Below are 22,046 nucleotides of genomic sequence, written 5' to 3' on the forward strand. Positions count from 1 at the left end.
GAGTGGCAAGGTGACATAGTGTGGAGTAGAGATGGCCTTGCGGTTCACCCGGCGGTCGTTTCGCGGCAAACTTTGCTTGTTCACGATTCGCCAAACATGCAAACATATGGCGATATTCGCAAGCGCCATCTTTTTTTGCATAGAGCAGAACTTTGACCCATGACATCCATCAAGTGGGACAGGATAGCCAATTGAGAAGTTTCAGCACATGGACACACACACCCTACCCTATAAATTAACCCGATCTGGCCACCATTTTACGTTCAGTCTTTTGCCAGTGTAGGGAGAGGTTGCTGTGTGGAGCAGGGACAAACTGTTAGGGACACCAAACGCTAGCTAATAGGGCCACAAAAGTCATTTTAAGGACTGGTATAGGTGTGCTATTGATAGGTGTGACATACTGAGGAGTGTGATATACCTATAATATACTTTCCATATAGTGCATTTGTAATTTACAGGAGTTGTGTGCGGTTCTGCTGAGATACCACAGCTATACAGAGGGACAAACACTATTGGAACAAATAATTTCTACTGGTTTGATATACCAGTTGCCCCCCCCCAAAAAACAGATAGAGGCAGGGGTGTAATTTACCTATAATATAATTTCCATATCGTACATTTGTAATTTGTCGGAGTTGTGTAAGGTTCTGCTGAGATACCCCAGCTATACAGAGTAGCAAACGCTATTGGAACAAATAATTTCAACTGGTGTGATATACCAGTTGCCCCCCCAAAAAAACTGATTGAGGCAGGGATGTGATATACCAATAATATAATTTCCATATAGTACATTTGTATTGTGCAGCATTTGTGTGCGGTTGTGCTGAGATACTCCAGCTATACAGAGTGACAAACGCTATTTGAACAAATAATTGCAACTGGTGTGATATGACATTTGCCCCCCAAAAAAACTGATTGAGGCAGGGGTGTGATATACAGTACCTAGAATATACTTTTCGTATAGTGCATTTGTAATTTGCAGGAGTTGTGTGCGGTTCTGCTGAGATACCCCAGCTATACAGAGGGACAAACGCTATTGAAACAAATAATTTCAACTGGTGTGATATACCATTTGCCCCCCAAAAAACTGATTAAGGGGCTTGATATAAGTGTGTCCAGATAATAATTATTAAGCGGTTCTATATACCTGCTTACACAAATGCTGTTCTTCTATAGGGACTTTGTCACAGGGTCATTTTGAAAATGACAGGCAGAGGAACAGGCCGGCCATTCCGCAGGGGTGGTAGGGGTCGTGCAGGTGCACCAGGCTGGAGCCTAAGTGGGAAGTTGGAGAAGGTGCGTGCAATTACGTCAAAGGACGCAGCAGAGTTGGTTGAGTGGCTCACTCAGCCTTCTTCTTTTGCACCCACCTCATCCTCTGTATCTGCACCCTCCTCACTCTCTGCTGTGTGCACCCCCAAAGACACCACCACCATCACCATAGCCCCTCTACTTGAGTCAGAGGAATTTTTTTCCCATCCATTCCCAGACCTTACCGATGCGCAGCCATTATTGGCATCGGATGAGGAAGAGGAGGTAGCAACGGCCGCCACCCAGTGGTCTGACGACAGTACCCAGATCAGCCCAAGGCTGGTCCCGCTGTTGCTGCCTACTCTGATAGCTCTAATGTCAGTGGTGGTGAAGGTGATGATGATGACGTGTCGATGGACGTCACGTGGGTGCCCACAAGAGAGGAAGAGGAGGGAGTTCAGAGGGAGAGACGGAGCAGCAGATAGAAAGGAGAAGGAGGAGAAGCACGCAGAATTTGCAGTGCACAGGAGGCAAAAAGCAGACTGCAAATGTATCTGGAGCGAGCCATCCACCATGCACGGTCACATCTTGCGCTCCCAGGACGCCGACACATGGCTCCGCAGTGTGGGCTTTTTTTAACTTGTCAGCAGCTGATAATAGTGTTGCCATCTGCAGCCTGTGCTGTCAACGCATAAGTCGCGGTAAGCCCAACACTCCCCTAGGGATGACCGCCTTAAGAAGGCACCTGGCCTCCCATCACCAAGCCCAGTGAAGCAAAGCCGTCAGAACCCACAAAGCCACACTCCTGGTGCTCCACGTCCTGCCTCTTCTCCTTCTCTTTCTCCTCTCTACTCCCATTTGTCCTCCACTCCACCTTCCACCGTGCCGTCGTCGCGTTCATCTGGCACAAGGCAGGCTTCGGTGGCCCAAATGTTCGAGCGTAAAAAAAGATGATACCGGATAATCCTCTTGCGCAACGGCTGACCGCTGGCTTGTCAGAACTGCTAGCCCGCCAACTACTGCCATATAAATTGGTGGACTCAGAGGCCTTTAGAAAACGACATTCTACTGGGCGATGAGCAGGAGCCAGGCCGCTCCACTGCTTCCAATTTAGTGCAAATGGGGGCCTTCATTCTCCAGTGTTTTTAAGAGGGACCCTCATATAAAAAGCATAAATGGCAAGGACTAGGGATGAGCGAACTCAAACTGTATAGTTCAGGTTCGTACCGAATTTTGGGGTGTCCGTGACACGGACCCGAACCCGGACATTTTCGTAAAAGTCCGGGTTCGGGTTCGGTGTTCGTCGCTTTCTTGGCGCTTTTGTGACGCTTTCTTGGCGCTTTTTGAAAGGCTGCAAAGCAGCCAATCAACAAGCGTCATACTACTTGCCCCAAGAGGCCGTCACAGCCATGCCTACTATTGGCATGGCTGTGATTGGCCAGAGCACCATGTGACCCAGCCTCTATTTAAGCTGGAGTCACATAGCGCCGCCCGTCACTCTGCTCTGATTAGCGTAGGGAGAGGTTGCGGCTGCGACAGTAGGGCGAGATTAGGCAGATTAACTCCTCCAAAGGACTTGATTAATCGATCGATCTGCAGCTGTGCATCATTGAGCTGCTGAAATTCAATTGCTCACTGTTTTTAGGCTGCCCAGACCGTTTGTCAGTCACTTTTTTCTGGGGTGATCGGCGGCCATTTTGTGTCTTGTGGTGCGCCAGCACAAGCTGCGACCAAGTGCATTTAACCCTCAATGGTGTGGTTGTTTTTTGGCTAAAGCCTACATCAGGGTGAAGCTGTCACACCAAGTGCATTTAACCAGCAATAGTCTGTTCATTTTTTGGCCATATACTACATCAGGGGCAAGCTGCGCCCGTCACCAAGTGCATTTAACCCTCAGTAGTGTGGTTGGTCAAGCTGTCACACCAAGTGCATTTAACCAGCAATAGTCTGTTCATTTTTTGGCCATATACTACATCAGGGGCAAGCTGCGCCCGTCACCAAGTGCATTTAACCCTCAGTAGTGTGGTTGGTCAAGCTGTCACACCAAGTGCATTTAACCAGCAATAGTCTGTTCATTTTTTGGCCATATACTACATCAGGGGCAAGCTGCGCCTGTCACCAAGTGCATTTAACCCTCAGTAGTGTGGTTGGTTAAGCTGTCACACCAAGTGCATTTAAACAGCAATAGTGTGGTTATTTTTTGGCCGTATCCCAGTCTAATTCTGTCAGTAAATCCATACCGGTCACCCAGCGCCTAAATACTAGGCCTCAAATTTATATCCCGCTAAATCTGTCGTTACCGCTGTACTGTTGTGGCTGGGCAAGTTATTTAGTGTCCGTCAAAGCACATTTTTTGTTCTGGCTTGAAATACAATTCCCAATTTAGCAATTTCATAATTTAGTGGTTTCTGCTATATCAGAGCTATTTGAAATCTATCCCTAAAAGGGTATATAATATTCAAGGTGCACATAAGGTCATTCAGAATAACTTCACACACACGCTACTGTGCATTTCCAAGTCTAATTCTGTCAGTAAATCCATACCGGTCACCCAGCGCCTAAATACTAGGCCTAAAATTTAAATCCCGCTAAAACTGTCGTTACCGCTGTACTGTTGTGGCTGGGCAAGTACTTATTTAGTGTCCGTCAAAGCACATTTTTTGTTCTGGGTTGAAATACAATTCCCAATTTAGCAATTTCATAATTTAGTGGTTTCTGCTATATCAGAGCTATTTGAAATCTATCCCTAAAAGGGTATATAATATTCAAGGTGCACATAGGGTCATTCAGAATAACTTCACACACACGCTACTGTGCATTTCCAAGTCTAATTCTGTCAGTAAATCCATACCGGTCACCCAGCGCCTAAATACTAGGCCTCAAATTTATATCCCGCTAAATCTGTCGTTACCGCTTTACTGTTCTGGCTGGGCAAGTACTTATTTAGTGTCCGTCAAAGCACATTTTTTGTTCTGGGTTGAAATACAATTCCCAATTTAGCAATTTCATAATTTAGTGGTTTCTGCTATATCAGAGCTATTTGAAATCTATCCCTAAAAGGGTATATAATATTCAAGGTGCACATAGGGTCATTCAGAATAACTTCACACACACGCTACTGTGCATTTCCAAGTCTAATTCTGTCAGTAAATCTATACCGGTCACCCAGCGCCTAAATACTAGGCCTCAAATTTATATTCAGCTGAATTTGAATACAATACATTGGGCCAAATAATATTTTTGTTGTTGTGGTGAACGATAACAATGAGGAAAACATCTAGTAAGGGACGCGGACGTGGACATGGTCGTGGTGGTGTTAGTGGACCCTCTGGTGCTGGGAGAGGACGTGGCCGTTCTGCCACATCCACACGTCCTAGTGTACCAACTACCTCAGGTCCCAGTAGCCGCCAGAATTTACAGCGATATATGGTGGGGCCCAATGCCGTTCTAAGGATGGTAAGGCCTGAGCAGGTACAGGCATTAGTCAATTGGGTGGCCGACAGTGGATCCAGCACGTTCACATTATCTCCCACCCAGTCTTCTGCAGAAAGCGCAAAGATGGCGCCTGAAAACCAACCCCATCAGTCTGTCACATCACCCCTATGCATACCAGGGAAACTGTCTCAGCCTCAAGTTATGCAGCAGTCTCTTATGCTGTTTGAAGACTCCGCTGGCAGGGTTTCCCAAGGGCATCCACCTAGCCCTTCCCCAGCGGTGAAAGACATAGAATGCACTGACGCACAACCACTTATGTTTCCTGATGATGAGGACATGGGAATACCACCTCAGCATGTCTCTGATGATGACGAAACACAGGTGCCAAAAGCTGCGTCTTTTTGCAGTGTGCAGACTGAACAGGAGGTCAGGGATCAAGACTGGGTGGAAGACGATGCAGGGGACGATGAGGTCCTAGACCCCACATGGAATGAAGGTCGTGCCACTGACTTTCACAGTTCGGAGGAAGAGGCAGTGGTGAGACCGAGCCAACAGCGTAGCAAAAGAGGGAGCAGTGGGCAAAAGCAGAACACCCGCCGCCAAGAGACTCCGCCTGCTACTGACCGCCGCCATCTGGGACCGAGCACCCCAAAGGCAGCTTCAAGGAGTTCCCTGGCATGGCACTTCTTCAAACAATGTGCTGACGACAAGACCCGAGTGGTTTGCACGCTGTGCCATCAGAGCCTGAAGCGAGGCATTAACGTTCTGAACCTGAGCACAACCTGCATGACCAGGCACCTGCATGCAAAGCATGAACTGCAGTGGAGTAAACACCTTAAAACCAAGGAAGTCACTCAGGCTCCCCCTGCTACCTCTTCTGCTGCTGCCGCCTCGGCCTCTTCTGCTGCTGCCGCCTCAGCCTCTTCCTCCGCCTCTGGAGCAACGTTGGCACCTGCCGCCCAGCAAACAGGGGAGGTACCACCAACACCACCACCACCTCCGTCACCAAGCATCTCAACCATGTCACACGGCAGCGTTCAGCTCTCCATCTCACAAACATTTGAGAGAAAGCGTAAATTCCCACCTAGCCACCCTCGATCCCTGGCCCTGAATGCCAGCATTTCTAAACTACTGGCCTATGAAATGCTGTCATTTAGGCTGGTGGACACAGACAGCTTCAAACAGCTCATGTCGCTTGCTGTCCCACAGTATGTTGTTCCCAGCCGGCACTACTTCTCCAAGAGAGCCGTGCCTTCCCTGCACAACCAAGTATCCGATAAAATCAAGTGTGCACTGCGCAACGCCATCTGTGGCAAGGTCCACCTAACCACAGATACGTGGACCAGTAAGCACGGCCAGGGACGCTATATCTCCCTAACTGCACACTGGGTAAATGTAGTGGCAGCTGGGCCCCAGGCGGAGAGCTGTTTGGCGCACGTCCTTCCGCCGCCAAGGATCACAGGGCAACATTCTTTGCCTCCTGTTGCCAACTCCTCCTACTCGACTTCCTCCTCCTCTTCTTCCACCTGCTCATCTAGTCAGCCACACACCTTCACCACCAACTTCAGCACAGCCCGGGGTAAACGTCAGCAGGCCATTCTGAAACTCATATGTTTGGGGGACAGGCCCCACACCGCACAGGAGTTGTGGCAGGGTATAGAACAACAGACCGACGAGTGGTTGCTGTCGGTGAGCCTCAAGCCCGGCCTGGTGGTGTGTGATAATGGGCGAAATCTCGTTGCAGCTCTGGGACTAGCCAGTTTGACGCACATCCCTTGCTTGGCGCATGTGCTGAATTTGGTGGTGCAGAAGTTCATTCACAACTACCCCGACATGTCAGAGCTGCTGCATATAGTGCGGGCCGTCTGTTTGCGCTTCCGGCGTTAACATCCTGCTGCTGCTCGCCTGTCTGCGCTACAGCGCAACTTCGGCCTTCCCGCTCACCGCCTCATATGCGACGTGCCCACCAGGTGGAACTCCACCTTGCACATGCTGGACAGACTGTGCGAGCAGCAGCAGGCCATAGTGGAGTTTCAGCTGCAGCACGCACGGGTCAGTCGCACTACAGAACAGCACCACTTCACCACCAATGACTGGGCCTCCATGCGAGACCTGTGTGCCCTGTTGTGCTGTTTCGAGTACTCCACCAACATGGCCAGTGGCGATGACGCCGTTATCAGCGTTACAATACCACTTCTATGTCTCCTTGAGAAAACACTTAGGGCGATGATGGAAGAGGAGGTGGCCCAGGAGGAGGAGGAGGAGGAAGAGGGGTCATTTTTAGCACTTTCAGGCCAGTCTCTTCGAAGTGACTCAGAGGGAGGTTTTTGGCAACAGCAGAGGCCAGGTACAAATGTGGCCAGCCAGGGCACACTACTGGAGGACGAGGAGGACGAGGATGAGGAGGAGGTGGAGGAGGATGAGGATGAAGCATTGTCACAGCAGGGTGGCACCCAACGCAGCTCGGGTCCATCACTGGTGCGTGGCTGGGGGGAAAGGCAGGACGATGACGATATGCCTCCCACAGAGGACAGCTTGTCCTTACCCCTGGGCAGCCTGGCACACATGAGCGACTACATGCTGCAGTGCCTGCGCAACGACAGCAGAGTTGCCCACATTTTAACATGTGCGGACTACTGGGTTGCCACCCTGCTGGATCCACGCTACAAAGACAATGTGCCCACCTTACTTCCTGCACTGGAGCGTGATAGGAAGATGCGCGAGTACAAGCGCACGTTGGTAGACGCGCTACTGAGAGAATTCCCAAATGTCACAGGGGAACAAGTGGAAGCCCAAGGCGAAGGCAGAGGAGGAGCAAGAGGTCGCCAAGGCAGCTGTGTCACGGCCAGCTCCTCTGAGGGCAGGGTTAGCATGGCAGAGATGTGGAAAAGTTTTGTCAACACGCCACAGCTAACTGCACCACCACCTGATACGCAACGTGTTAGCAGGAGGCAACATTTCACTAACATGGTGGAACAGTACGTGTGCACACCCCTCCACGTACTGACTGATGGTTCGGCCCCATTCAACTACTGGGTCTCTAAATTGTCCACGTGGCCAGAGCTAGCCTTTTATGCCTTGGAGGTGCTGGCCTGCCCGGCGGCCAGCGTTTTGTCTGAACGTGTATTCAGCACGGCAGGGGGTGTCATTACAGACAAACACAGCCGCCTGTCTACAGCCAATGTGGACAAGCTGACGTTCATAAAAATGAACCAGGCATGGATCCCACAGGACCTGTCCGTCCCTTGTCCAGATTAGACATTAACTACCTCCCCATAACCATATATTATTGTACTCCAGGGCACTTCCTCATTCAATCCTATTTTTATTTTCATTTTACCATTATATTGCGAGGCTACCCAAATTTGAATGAACCTCTCCTCTGTCTGGGTGCCGGGGCCTAAATATATGCCAATGGACTGTTCCAATGTTGGGTGACGTGAAGCCTGATTCTCTGCTATGACATGCAGACTAATTCTCTGCTGACATGAAGCCAGATTCTCTGTTACGGGACCTCTCTCCTCTGCCTGGGTGCTGGGCCTAAATATATGCCAATGGACTGTTGCACTGGTGGCTGACGTGAAGCCTGATTGTCTGTTAACGGACCTCTCTCCTCTGCCTGGGTGCTGGGCCTAAATATCTGACAATGGACTGTTGCATTGGTGGCTGACGTGAAGCCTGATTCTCTGCTATGATATGAAGACTAATTCTCTGCTGACATGAAGCCAGATTGTCTGTTACGGGACCTCTCTCCTCTGCCTGGGTGCTGGGCCTAAATATCTGACAATGGACTGTTGCAGTGGTGGCTGACGTGAAGCCTGATTCTCTGCTATGATATGAAGACTGATTCTCTGCTGACATGAAGCCAGATTGTCTGTTACGGGACCTCTCTCCTCTGCCTGGGTGCTGGGCCTAAATTTATGAAAATGGACTCTTACAGTGGTGGGTGACGTGAAGCCTGATTCTCTGCTATGATATGAAGACTGATTCTCTGCTGACATGAAGCCAGATTGTCTGTTACGGGACCTCTCTCCTCTGCCTGGGTGCTGGGCCTAAATTTATGAAAATGGACTCTTACAGTGGTGGGTGACGTGAAGCCTGATTCTCTGCTATGATATGAAGTCTGATTCTCTGCTGACATGAAGCCAGATTGTCTGTTACGGGACCTCTCTCCTCTGCCTGGGTGCTTGGCCTAAATTTATGAAAATGGACTGTTGCAGTGGTGGCTGACGTGAAGCCTGATTCTCTGCTATGACATGCAGACTGATTCTCTGCTGACATGAAGCCAGATTCTCTGTTACGGGACCTCTCTCCTCTGCCTGGGTGCTGGGCCTAAATATATGCCAATGGACTGTTGCACTGGTGGCTGACGTGAAGCCTGATTGTCTGTTACGGGACCTCTCTCCTCTGCCTGGGTGCTGGGCCTAAATATCTGACAATGGACTGTTGCATTGGTGGCTGACGTGAAGCCTGATTTTCTTCTATGATATGAAGACTGATTCTCTGCTGACATGAAGCCAGATTGTCTGTTACGGGACCTCTCTCCTCTGCCTGGGTGCTTGGCCTAAATTTATGACAATGGACTGTTGCAGTGGTGGCTGACGTGAAGCCTGATTCTCTGCTATGACATGCAGACTGATTCTCTGCTGACATGAAGACATATTCTCTGTTACGGGACCTCTCTCCTCTGCCTGGGTGCTGGGCCTAAATATATGCCAATGGACTGTTGCACTGGTGGCTGACGTGAAGCCTGATTGTCTGTTACGGGACCTCTCTCCTCTGCCTGGGTGCTGGGCCTAAATATCTGACAATGGACTGTTGCATTGGTGGCTGACGTGAAGCCTGATTCTCTGCTATGATATGAAGACTGATTCTCTGCTGACATGAAGCCAGATTGTCTGTTACGGACCTCTCTCCTCTGCCTGGGTGCTGGGCCTAAATATCTGACAATGGACTGTTGCATTGGTGGCTGACGTGAAGCCTGATTCTCTGCTATGATATGAAGACTGATTCTCTGCTGACATGAAGCCAGATTGTCTGTTACGGGACCTCCCTCCTCTGCCTGGTTGCTGGGCCTAAATATCTGACAATGGACTGTTGCATTGGTGGCTGACGTGAAGCCTGATTCTCTGCTATGATATGAAGACTGATTCTCTGCTGACATGAAGCCAGATTGTCTGTTACGGGACCTCTCTCCTCTGCCTGGGTGCTTGGCCTAAATTTATGAAAATGGACTGTTGCAGTGGTGGCTGACGTGAAGCCTGATTCTCTGCTATGACATGCAGACTGATTCTCTGCTGACATGAAGCCAGATTCTCTGTTACGGGACCTCTCTCCTCTGCCTGGGTGCTGGGCCTAAATATATGCCAATGGACTGTTGCACTGGTGGCTGACGTGAAGCCTGATTGTCTGTTACGGGACCTCTCTCCTCTGCCTGGGTGCTGGGCCTAAATATCTGACAATGGACTGTTGCATTGGTGGCTGACGTGAAGCCTGATTCTCTGCTATGATATGAAGACTGATTCTCTGCTGACATGAAGCCAGATTGTCTGTTACGGGACCTCTCTCCTCTGCCTGGGTGCTTGGCCTAAATTTATGACAATGGACTGTTGCAGTGGTGGCTGTTGTGAAGCCTGATTCTCTGCTATGACATGCAGACTGATTCTCTGCTGACATGAAGACAGATTCTCTGTTACGGGACCTCTCTCCTCTGCCTGGGTGCCGGGGCCTAAATATCTGAGAATGGACTGTTCCAGTGGTGGGTGACGTGAAGCCAGATTCTCTGCTATGGGACCTCTCTCCAATTGATTTTGGTTAATTTTTATTTATTAAATTTTTATTTAAATTCATTTCCCTATCCACATTTGTTTGCAGGGGATTTACCTACATGTTGCTGCCTTTTGCAGCCCTCTAGCCCTTTCCTGGGCTGTTTTACAGCCTTTTTAGTACCGAAAAGTTCGGGTCCCCATTGACTTCAATGGGGTTCGGGTTCGGGACGAAGTTCGGATCGGGTTCGGATCCCGAACCCGAACATTTCCGGGAATTTCGGCCGAATTTCTCGAACCCGAACATCCAGGTGTTCGCTCAACTCTAGCAAGGACCAGTACTGGGTGGACACGTACTTGGACCCCGGTACAAACACAAAATGGCGGACATGTTACCAGCATCACAGAGGGCTGGAAGAATGCAGCATTTCCAGGCCTTTCTGCGAGAGATGCTGCATTCTGCTGTTGTGGGCGCTGGCAGAGGAATTTCCATCCACAGAGAAACAGTTGCAAGTAACAATTCTACAGCGCATAAAAGAAGAGGGCGGTTTAAAGATGTGTTGGTCACTCGGGTATGAGATCATTCTTGCAGCCAACCCATCGACAGCCGCCCTCCGGATCCAGCCTCAGGGAACGCCTAGAATGACAGGTGTCCGACTACATCGGGTTAATGGACGATGTGGACGCTCTGAGAAGCGAGGAACCCCTGGACTACTGGGTGTGAAGGCTTGACCTGTGGCCAGAGCTGGCACAATCTGCCATACAACTCCTGGCTTGCCCCTCGTCGAGTGTCCTGAAAGGACGTTTAGCGCAGCAGGGGTGACGATAAGCGCACTTGCATAGCTCACGACAGTGTGGACTACCTCACATTTCTAAAAATGAATGAGGCATGGATCTCGGAGGAATTAAACACCTGTGACGACCACGTTTAATTGAAGTTCCTTATGCCAGCCCACAAATATCCACCACCACCCAGAACAAATAATGGTCCCTGTCTTAGGTAAATAAAGCTGCATAAAAGGCCTTTTCTGTCCGGTGAATGCCTAATGTTTGGGACCTTGGAGGAATTCAACACCTGTGAAGACCATGTGGTATCGAATTTCAACTATTATCATTTGGGTTTTTTTAAGAGGGGAGCTTCGTTAGCCATTTTTTAAAATCCAATTTTATATTTTTGTTTTTTTAAACATATGTATTTGACATCTATTTGTACTGGCCTGCAGTAAAATTGATACCTAATGATTGTTCAATATACCTCCAGCCACATAATTATTTTTTCTTTTCTGTTCGGTGAATGCCTAATGTTTAGGGCCTGTACTACACTGGCCTGCAGTAAAATTGTTATTGAATGGCCGTTTAATATACCTCCGGCCACATAATCACTTGATTATTTTTGCATAATTTTTGGGGCCTGTAATCTAACTGGCCAACAGTTAAATTGATATCCATTGACCGTCAAATATACCTCCGGCCACATAATCACTTGATCTTTTATGTATGGTGAATGCAAAATTTTTGGGGCCTGAAATCTAACTGGCAACCAGTAAAACTGTTATGCGATGACCGCATAATTTACCTCCAGCCACATTATCAATTATGCTTTTCTGGCAGGTGAATGCCAAATGTTTGGGACCTCGGAGGAATTCAACGCCTGTTGACGACGACCACGTGTTATCGAATTTCAACTATTATCATTTTTTTTTTTTCAAGAGGGGGGATTTCTTTAGCCATGTTTTTTAATCCAATTTTATATTATTTGTTCTTTTAAACATATGTATCTGACACCTATTTGTACTGGCCTGCAGTAAAATTGTTATTGAATGGCCGTTTAATATACCTCAGGCCACATAATCACTTGATTATTTATGTACGGTGAATGCATAATTTTTGGGGCCTGTAATCTAACTGGCCAACAGTAAAATTGATATCCATTGACCATCAAATATACCTCCGGCCACATAATCACTTGATCTTTTATGTACGGTGAATGCATAATTTTTGGGGCCTGAAATCTAACTGGCAACCAGTAAAATTGTTATGCGATGACCGCATAATTTACCTTCAGCCACATTATCAATTGTGCATTTCTGTACGGTGAATAAATAATTTTTGGGGCCTGTAGTTCACTGGCCTGCAGTAAAATTGATATCCATTGACCGCCTAATATACCTCCGGCCACATAATCACTTGATTATTTAGGTACGTTGACTGCATATTTTTTGGGGCCTGTAATCTAACTGGCCAACAGTAAAATTGTTATACAGTGACCGCCTAATGTACCTCCAGCCACATTATCAATTGTTCTTTTCTGTCCGCTGAATGCCTAATCTTTGGGTCCGGTACTCCACTGGCCTGCAGTAAAATTGATATTGAATGACCTTCTAATGTACCTCCAGCCACATTATCAAGTGTTCTTTTCTGTCCGCTGAATGCCTAATGTTTGGGACCTCGGAGGAATTCAACGGCTGTTGACGACGACCACGTGTAATCGAATTTCAACTATTATCATTAGTTTTTTTTTCAAGAGGGGGGATTTCGTTAGCCATGTTTTTAATCCAATTTTATATTATTTGTTCTTTTAAACATATTGTCACTGCCATGGTCATGGTTGTGACTCCTGAACCGCATGCGGTTGTCAGCGGTCTTTGGTTTTGTTGTCAATCACAGGTGAGGGCTGTGGTATTTGCCTCACCTGTGGTTGCCGCTGGCAACAGTATGTATGTGGCAGCATAGCGGTCTGAGCTGTTTCATGGCAGCTTGCTATGTTGTGCATGCGGTTGTGTGTGATATGTGTGTATGTGTGCACTTGGTTTTATGTATTGTGTGCACTTCCCCTTTAAGTGGTGTTTTCCCTTCCCTGGTGGTGGAAGGGTTAACTCCCTTTCTGTGTGTGTGAGAAACTGGGTGTGTCTGTGTGGTTGTGGCCACTTAGGCCTATAAAGCCTCTGTGTTTGGCATGGCTCAGTGGGTTGCTTCAGCCATGCTTAGCTGGAGCAGCCTCCTGTGAACTCCATCTGCCAGTGGGGGCCACCCTTGTGTTCATAAACAAACTGTGACTCTTAAGTTTATGTGATGTCCACTTGATGTTTTTCCTTGTTATGTTATGCCCCTATGGATCTGGGTTCCTGTGTGTTTGTGTGTGTGCTGTGTCCATTTGTGTTTGGGTGTGGACACTTGCGGTCTTGCACGGGATCCAGTCTGAGTGTCTGTGGCAGGTAGGTGTGGAAGTGCTTTTCAGCCTCCTGCCATATCCATAGGCTGTTTATGTTCCTTTCCCTGCAGCTTGGCCAGTGAGACTCCTGTTCATTCGTGTCCAGAAGGAACAGGTCGTCTTACCCTGCTCCTTGTTCCAGGGCAATCCTGAGGGCTAGTAGGGACCCCAAGGCATCCGGTGTATGAGTTCTCCCACCTTCAGGGTTGACTCATATGGTTATTGTACTATTGCTAAGTAACCATGGCAACCAGGGCTGCAGTAGCTTCCTGGTTGCCATGGTTACCGATCGGAGCCCCAGCGATTAAACTGGGACTCCGATCGGAACTACGCTGCCACCAATGATCGGGGGGGAGATGGGAGGCCGCACACTGCCACCAATGTTGTTACTGCTATAGAGGGAGGGGGGGCCGATGGGGGGTGCACACTGTGCCACCAACGATTTATTACAATAGAGGGAGGGAGGGGGGGCGATGGGGGGCGCACACTGTGCCACCAACGATTTATTACACTAGAGGGAGGAAGGGGGGCCCGATGGGGGGCGCACACTGTGCCACCAACGATTTATTACACTAGAGGGAGGAAGGGGGGCCCGATGGGGGGCGCACACTGTGCCACCAACGATTTATTACACTAGAGGGAGGAAGAGGGGCCCGATGGGGGGCTCACACTGTGCCACCAACGATATTCAAACTGGGGAGGGGGGGGTCTGCCCCCTGCTGCCTGGCAGCCCTGATCTCTTACAGGGGGATATGATAGTACAATTAACCCCTTCATGTGCCGCACCTGAAGGGGTTAATTGTGCTATCATATCCCCCTGTAAGAGATCGGGTGCTGCCAGGCAGCAGGGGGCAGTCTTGTACAAAGTTTGTAGTGTATTCTAACTAGAAGCGTCCCCATCACCATGGGAACGCCTCTGTGTTAGAATATACTGTCGGATATGAGTTTTCACGACTTAGATCTGAAAAAGCTTTTATGCAGACGGATCTTCGGATCAGTCTGTATGAAAGCAACCTACGGCCACGGATCACGGACACGGATGCCAATCTTGTGTGCATCCGTGTTCTTTCACGGACCCATTGACTTGAATGGGTCCGTGAACCGTTGTCCGTCAAAAAAATAGGACAGGTCATATTTTTTTGATGGACAGGATACACGGATCACGGCCTCGGCTGCAAAACGGTGCATTTTCCGATTTTTCCACGGACCCATTGAAAGTCAATGGGTTCGCGAAAAAAAACGGAAAACGGCACAACGGCCACGGATGCACACAACGGTCGTGTGCATGAGGCCTTAAGTGAATGAGGCCCGCCGCAAACTTGCGGTTCGCGAACATTTGATCGCATTCGCGAATCGTCCTGGCCGATGTTCGTCCATCACTAGTTCTCAGCAAAACATCAAAAAGTATTTTGCCTTCGAAGGGGAAATATTAGATTTAATGTTACCGTTATAAGATCAAATTGTATTGTGATTGTATGTGTGTGGGGTCTGAGCAATCGGATATTGGCCAGCTGAGCAGAGATGTACCTGTCTAGTACGGTATGGGGTGTACAGCTGGTTCGCTTCCCCGTGGTGCACCCTGGGTAACTCTAAATGAACCAGCAAATACTTACGGTCAGACAAAGACCAACAGGACACAAACTCTAATCTATAGACTGTGTTTGTGGGTGTGTGTGTGTGTGGGGGGGGGGGTGTATATAGTATGCGGCAGGAAAATGGATGTGCAATGTGCATGTGAGAGATATTTCTTTTATGTCCATACATACATGCTACAGACATAGTGATGTGATGTCACAACAATACTTAGTGCACCAATCAGTAATATCTACTTAGACCTGATAAAAAGTGAAGTTATATGTATCGCGAAAAAAAATTCGGATCATAAGTGCCTATTTTCGCTATCACGAATATTTTATAACTTTCTATCTGCATATAAAGTGATTGGTCTGACATGCATGTGAAATGTAATTAAATACACTAGTGTAATGTGAAATTACTTACAGTGATCAGGAGTTCTTCCTCACTGTCTTAAAATTTGCTTCTGACCATCTTTTCCAATCGCCTCAAACTTCGGGTAGTTCGAAAACAGTTGCTAGGCCACGCCCCTTTTTGCGCATGCATATTAAGCGAATTTTACATTGCGATTTTAGTAATGAAAAAAAAAATGTGAACAAAGAAAGTGAATTCGCGTTTTCACAAATATATGACAAATATTCTACCATACTTTCGCAAAATCGAATATTGCCCCTGCTGCTCAACACTAGGGTTAACCCTTGCTGCATTACAGGAAAAATTGTATTAAATTGGAAAATCTGCAAAAGAAGAGAAACCTCTATTTTTCTTTAATTCTAGTGGAGCACCTAAAGAGGTAACTATGATTTTAAAATCAATTTCAAATAATTTGAGGGGTGTAGTTTTTAAAATGTCATTTCTGGGTAGTTTCTATTATGTAATCCTGTTAAAGTGACTTTATAACTTAATTTGTTCTTAAAAAGTTGGTTTTGGAAATTTTTCATGAAAATTAAAAAAATTGCTTCCAAAGCCTTCCACCTTCCAAAAATAAAATGACATTTACAAAATGATACCAACATAAAGTAGACATATGGTAAATGTTAATTAATAACTATGTCATGTTTTATTACTATTGGTCCTAAATGCAGAGAAATTCAAATTTAGAAAATAGAGAATTTTTCAAAATTTTCTGTCAATAAAGGAAAAAATCTATTGACTGAAATTTAATGCAATGAAGCACAATGTGTCATGAGAAAACAATCTCAGAATTAGTGGATAAGTAAAAGGATTCCAAAGTTATTAGCATATAAAATGACACATCAGATTTGAAACATTTGGCTCGGTGAAAACTGGCTGTGTCCTAAAGGGGTTAACGAGGTATAAAAGCCATTTTGTACAGTTTTGGAAAATTTCCAAGCCCAGATATGTCTGGTGTGATATTCAAGTCTTCTGGGGGTACAGATGCTTTCAAGTTGAAGTTTTGAAGTATGGTAATTAAGAAGATAAACAGCTCCATTCGAGCCAGACCATCTCCCAAACAAATCCTTTTACCTGGAGCAAAATACAAATATACAGCGTCATTGAACTGCATCATTTATAATGCAATAATCCAAGCAACCAGGGTGTGAATTATTTCTATATTGTGTCTTGTTACCAGGTTAAATATTCTGTCTTGTTTACTTTCATATATCTTAATATCAGTCGGAGCTCAGTGTTTCAAATACAGAGCTTCATATGTCCTGCATAGACATGCTGTTAAATGGTAGAATTGTGGCTGGTTGCAGACCCTATCATGGGAAATTTAGGCGATAAAAGTGGTTGTTCACGTATTCTGCACTTTTTTTCAGACTCCCCAACATGGCTGGACCCACGGTAGTGAGCATACTTACCTAATCCCCACCGCTGGATTACGGTTCCATTACTCCCCTGGTGCACAACTGGTCCTATAGCTACCATAGCATGATGTTGATCTGGTTCATGTGACCGCCGCAGCCAATGACTGGCTGAGTTAGCTACGTCCCCAGCAGCGCACAAGTGGGAGTGATAGAGCTGGAACTCAGGAGAAGGGATCAGGTAAGAATGATTTCTACCAAAGGTCTGGCCATGCTGGAGGGTCTGAAAAAAAGGTAAAGAAGAGGAGTACTATCCCTTCAATACATTGCATTAAAGCCCATCTGTCAGCACATTTGTACCTATGACACTGGCTGACCTGTTGGATGTGCGCTTGGCAGCTGAAGACATCTGTGTTGGTTCCATGTTCATATGTGCCCGCATTGCAGAGAAAATCCATGTTTTACTATATGCAAATGAGCCTCTAGGAGCAACAGGGGTGTTGCCATTACTCCTAGAGGCTCAGGTCTTCCTGCAACTGCTACGTCCACTGCTCTTTATTGACAGGCAGAGACAGGGAAAAGAAAAAAAGAGGGTTAGTCACTGGGCCTTTCAGAATGATGGTCCAGGGATAACTTCGCAGGGCGCCAAAGGTAGGTCAAAGAGTACGTATAGTTCGTTTGTACCAGAATTTTTGGAGAACAAGTATATGTATATATTAAAAATTTAGTGGAACAAAGGAGGGCAGGCTGCCAATGGTCTCGACCCACCCTGATGCCCTCAAGGTGGGTGATTAGGATGAAAACAGTGGGGTTGCGTAAAAAACGCTAGAAAGGACCACAAAGAGGCGCCAAGATCCCTAGTATCTAGGGTTGTGATGGTATATACCCAAAAGGTGTTAGATACACATAAGTGGGGTGACAGTACTTTCACACTCACCAATTTATTTGTTAAGATTCTCACGGTCAACTCGTATATGGTGTGCAAATAGCAAATGTAGTATTAGGTAAATACAAATATAAAACCTTTGACAAATATAAAATCTAGATATAAAATCAAGATATAAAATCAAAATTTTAGTGACTCACTTCACCCAGGAGGGTAATGTGGGATAAAGCACAAGACACCCACATCACACCTCCTGCGCCTGGATCGCCAGTAGAGTCTCACGGATGAACAGTGATCATTGTTCATCCGTGAGACTCTACTGGCGATCCAGGCGCAGGAGGTGTGATGTGGGTGTCTTGTGCTTTATCCCACATTACCCTCCTGGGTGAAGTGAGTCACTAAAATTTAGATTTTATATCTTGATTTTATATCTAGATTTTATATTTGTCAAAGGTTTTATATTTGTATTTACCTAATACTACATTTGCTATTTGCACACCATATACGAGTTGACCGTGAGAATTTTAACAAATAAATTGGTGAGTGTGAAAGTACTGTCACCCCACTTATGTGTATCTAACACCTTTTGGGTATATACCATCACAACCCTAGATACTAGGGATCTTGGCGCCTCTTTGTGGTCCTTTCTAGCGTTTTTTACGCAACCCCACTGTTTTCATCCTTTATTGACAGGACCAGGCAGGGTAAACGTGATCACACCTGCCTGGCCCTGTCAATCAGTGTGCAGAGGGCATGGCAGTTGCAGAGACCTGAGCCTCTAGAAGTAATTACAATGCCCCTGTTGCTCATTTGCATAAATTAAAACTTAATTTTCTCAGCACTGTGGGCACATATGAACATGGGACCAACACAGATGCCTTTAGCTACCAAGCGCACATGTAACAGGTCAGCCGGTATCATAGGGACAGATCTGCTGACAAATAAACTTTAAAGGTATAAATTGTATACAGTAATCTCCCATAGTCCCTCTAGTGGTGGCAGCCGACAGAAAGAATTTTTATCATTAATCCCCTAACAGTCACATTAAAATTGGAAACAAAACTCCCTAATATGTCACTTTGATCGTAGATTTTGAATACAGGTCTCCGATAAATATAATTGACACAACTCAGGTGATTTAAGTGCATTTTAACCCCTTGAAGGGAACCTGTCAATGGGATTTTGGGTATAGAGCTGAGGACATGTGCTGCTAGATGGCCACTAACACATCCGCAATACCCAGTCCCCATAGCTCGGTGTGCTTTTATTGTGTAAAAAAAAACGATTTGACACATATGCAAATTAACCTGAGATGAGTCCTGTCCCTGACTCATCTAACGTACAGGACTCATCTCAGGTTAATTTGCATATGTATCAAATCGTTTTTTTCTTACACAATAAAAGCACACAGAGCTATGGGGACTGGGTATTGCGGATGTGCTAGCGGCCATCTAGCAACCCATGTCCTCAGCTCTATACACAAAATCCCGGTGACAGGTTCCCTTTAATGACTCATTTTAGCCTGAAAGGCTTTTCCAGGATTTTTATTTTTAAAGCCCCCTTCCCCCCTCTACTGGTACTTTTGAACATGTATACTCACCTGCTCCCCTTCACTCTGTTCTGGCTCTGGTTTGTGTTCGCTGAACTTCTGGTACCTACCTATCAACTTTTACACGGCCGTAGTCACGTGCCCCACTGCAGCCAGTGGTGACGTGTCTCCAAGTGATACATTACTGCTTGTTTATACTTGGGAACATGTCACCTCTGAAGCCATTCATTGGCTGTAATGGCGTAGGTGACTATGTCAATGCTCCATCTGAAAGAAAGCAAGCCGGGGACCCGACAATGGTAGAAGAGGAGCCAGCATGCAGGACCAGAGTGGTGGAGGTAAATATGAATTGTTCAGATATGGAGAAGAAGATATAGATTGGACATCCACATGCCATGCATTGTTTTACTTTGTCTCTCAGTACAATTTATAAATATCTCTATTGCCGTACTTTTTTATCAAAATACATAGACCCACTCACCACGTTAAGCTGACCTCTATTGAGTAGATCTCTAATCTAAGTATAAATTGTTCAATAGGCTATGCAGGCTAGGGGTCATCAGTTAATAGTTAATTATTCCCAGAAAACCCTTTTAAGGATTGGCATTCATTTACATGTATTAACCTGCCAGCATGTCAAATTAAATCTGACTGGTCACTGTAGTCTAGAGGGGAAAGGCACCTTAAAACTTCAGCATTTCCTGCTTCTAGGCAGGGCTTACATAATTTTCTCGCATTGTCTCTGAAAATAAGGACAGTCCTTGCAAATTTGGAACTGTTGTAGAGATGGGCGAATCAATTATAAACAATACATTTCACAAAAATAACTTTGTCAAACGAATTTGAAATTTGGGAGATTCACTTTCGGATGATTCACTCAGAATGGTGCCTGCTCAGTAATCTAGCAAGGAAACAGGGCAGGGAGGGTGAAGACATAAGATCACATGACCCCAGGCAGGGCCCCGATCAGTGCCTGACAGCCAATCAGGAAGAAGGATAGTGGCTAGTCCATTAGGCTTCATGTTAGCTGTGAAGTACAATGTGGAAAAGTTTAAGGGCTATGAATACTTTTTCATGGCACTGTGCAGATGTCATTGTGAGCTCAGCTGTTCATGTGAGAGCTGAACAACCTTTTCACATACTCATGGAGAGTGGCACATCCATGAGTACATTAATAGGCAGTGCAGTGATAACAGCTTCTAGCTAGGTCCTAACCCAAAAATGTACATACTATAGCTGGACATACCTGTAGCCAGAGGCATGAAGGCATCATTCTTTTTAAATTCACCATTTTCATCCAAGAAATTCTTGGGGTTAAATTCATTTGGATATGGGAAGCAGGTGGGGTCTTTCAGGACAGAAGACAATATGGGATACACATTAGTGTTCTGAAATAAGACAGAATAAGACAGTGTAGTTTAAATCAGTTGTTAGTTTTCGAGAAGAAAAAAGATTTTAAAGGGTATTTAGACTTAAAAGTGTAGGGTTCATTGTTCAGGACCTCCATCAATTAACCAAAGCTTTGAATGGCGATGAAAATAGCTCTGGTTCTGGCAATCAGATGGCCTACTGTTTCAATGGACACTGTTTAATCTGTCCCTGTAATTTCCCTGTGATGGCTTTACAGTTTTCTGATGTTCTCTGAATGCCAGAAATTGTCCACCCCCAACTACATATAGTGATGCCTGAAAGCTTCAGAACACTTCAGACAATGACCCTAAGCAAACAAGTCATTCTACCAAAAAATAAAGAAGTATAAAGTTAAACTTTTGGAATAGTTGAGTCAAAGTTCTGCCCTTAATCCAATACAAATTTTGTGAAAGGACCTGAAGTGAGCAGTTCGAGGAGGAAACCCATAAAGCTGTTTTGTACAGAGGAATGGGCTAAAATTCCTTCGAGCTGATATGCAGTCAACAATTGCCAGAAACTTTTAGTTGCAGTTTTTGTTACACAGGGGATCACACCAAATACTGAAAGCAAAGAGTCACATCATTTTGCCACTCACAGACATGGGATTTTGGATTATTTCCCAAGTCTTCCAAGACCAAGTGTTATATTTTTGACTCATTTGTTTAATTTGGTTATCTTTATCAACTTTTAGGATTTGTGTGAACATCTGATGTAGTTTAAGGTCAAATTTATGCAGAAATATAGAAATTTATGTAGGGCTCACAAACTGTCAAGCACCAATGTAAATGGAACATCTTAATCTACTTCCCAGAAGTCTTTCCATACAAACATTTTACGATACCTACCATAGGTATGGAGTACCCTCTGTATGTAATGTCTTTTGTTGTCTTCCGTGGCAAACCCATTGGAAGCAAATCTGCGAAACGCTGTATTTCATGAAGAACAGCATCAGTGAAGGGCATCTGTTTCTGGTCTTGAATCTTTGGGCATCGATCAAGACCAATGACCTTGTCAATCTCCTTATGGACTTTTTCTAGTAATAATGAGAAATGGAAGTGTTGTATAATACATTTTTAAATGTTGATTTTTTATTATGGTAATGATGATATTGCATTAGGAACCCAATAAGACACATTTTGTAGCCTATTCTTACTGTTGCCAATCGGTTGCCATTAGGGTCTTTCTCTTATGGATA

At 45.9% G+C, this 22,046-nt stretch overlaps 1 protein-coding gene across 1 annotated transcript in view; it reads right to left on the minus strand.

Moving 5' to 3' along the window:
- Nucleotides 1-16,503: 16,503 nt before the first annotated feature.
- The window catches only part of LOC122923003 (cytochrome P450 2A4-like), a 29,888-nt gene continuing 24,345 nt past the window's right edge, over nt 16,504-22,046 (minus strand). Inside the window, exons 7-9 of the mRNA XM_044273792.1 lie at nt 21,697-21,884; nt 20,688-20,829; nt 16,504-16,725 (exon numbers count right to left, since the gene is read on the minus strand). Coding sequence (XP_044129727.1) covers nt 16,544-16,725; nt 20,688-20,829; nt 21,697-21,884 — 512 coding nt within the window. The 3' untranslated portion in view covers nt 16,504-16,543. The remainder of the gene's footprint in view (nt 16,726-20,687; nt 20,830-21,696; nt 21,885-22,046) is intronic.

This window comes from Bufo gargarizans, unplaced genomic scaffold (genome assembly GCF_014858855.1).
Source record: "Bufo gargarizans isolate SCDJY-AF-19 unplaced genomic scaffold, ASM1485885v1 original_scaffold_1145_pilon, whole genome shotgun sequence".
Lineage (NCBI taxonomy): Eukaryota > Metazoa > Chordata > Amphibia > Anura > Bufonidae > Bufo > Bufo gargarizans.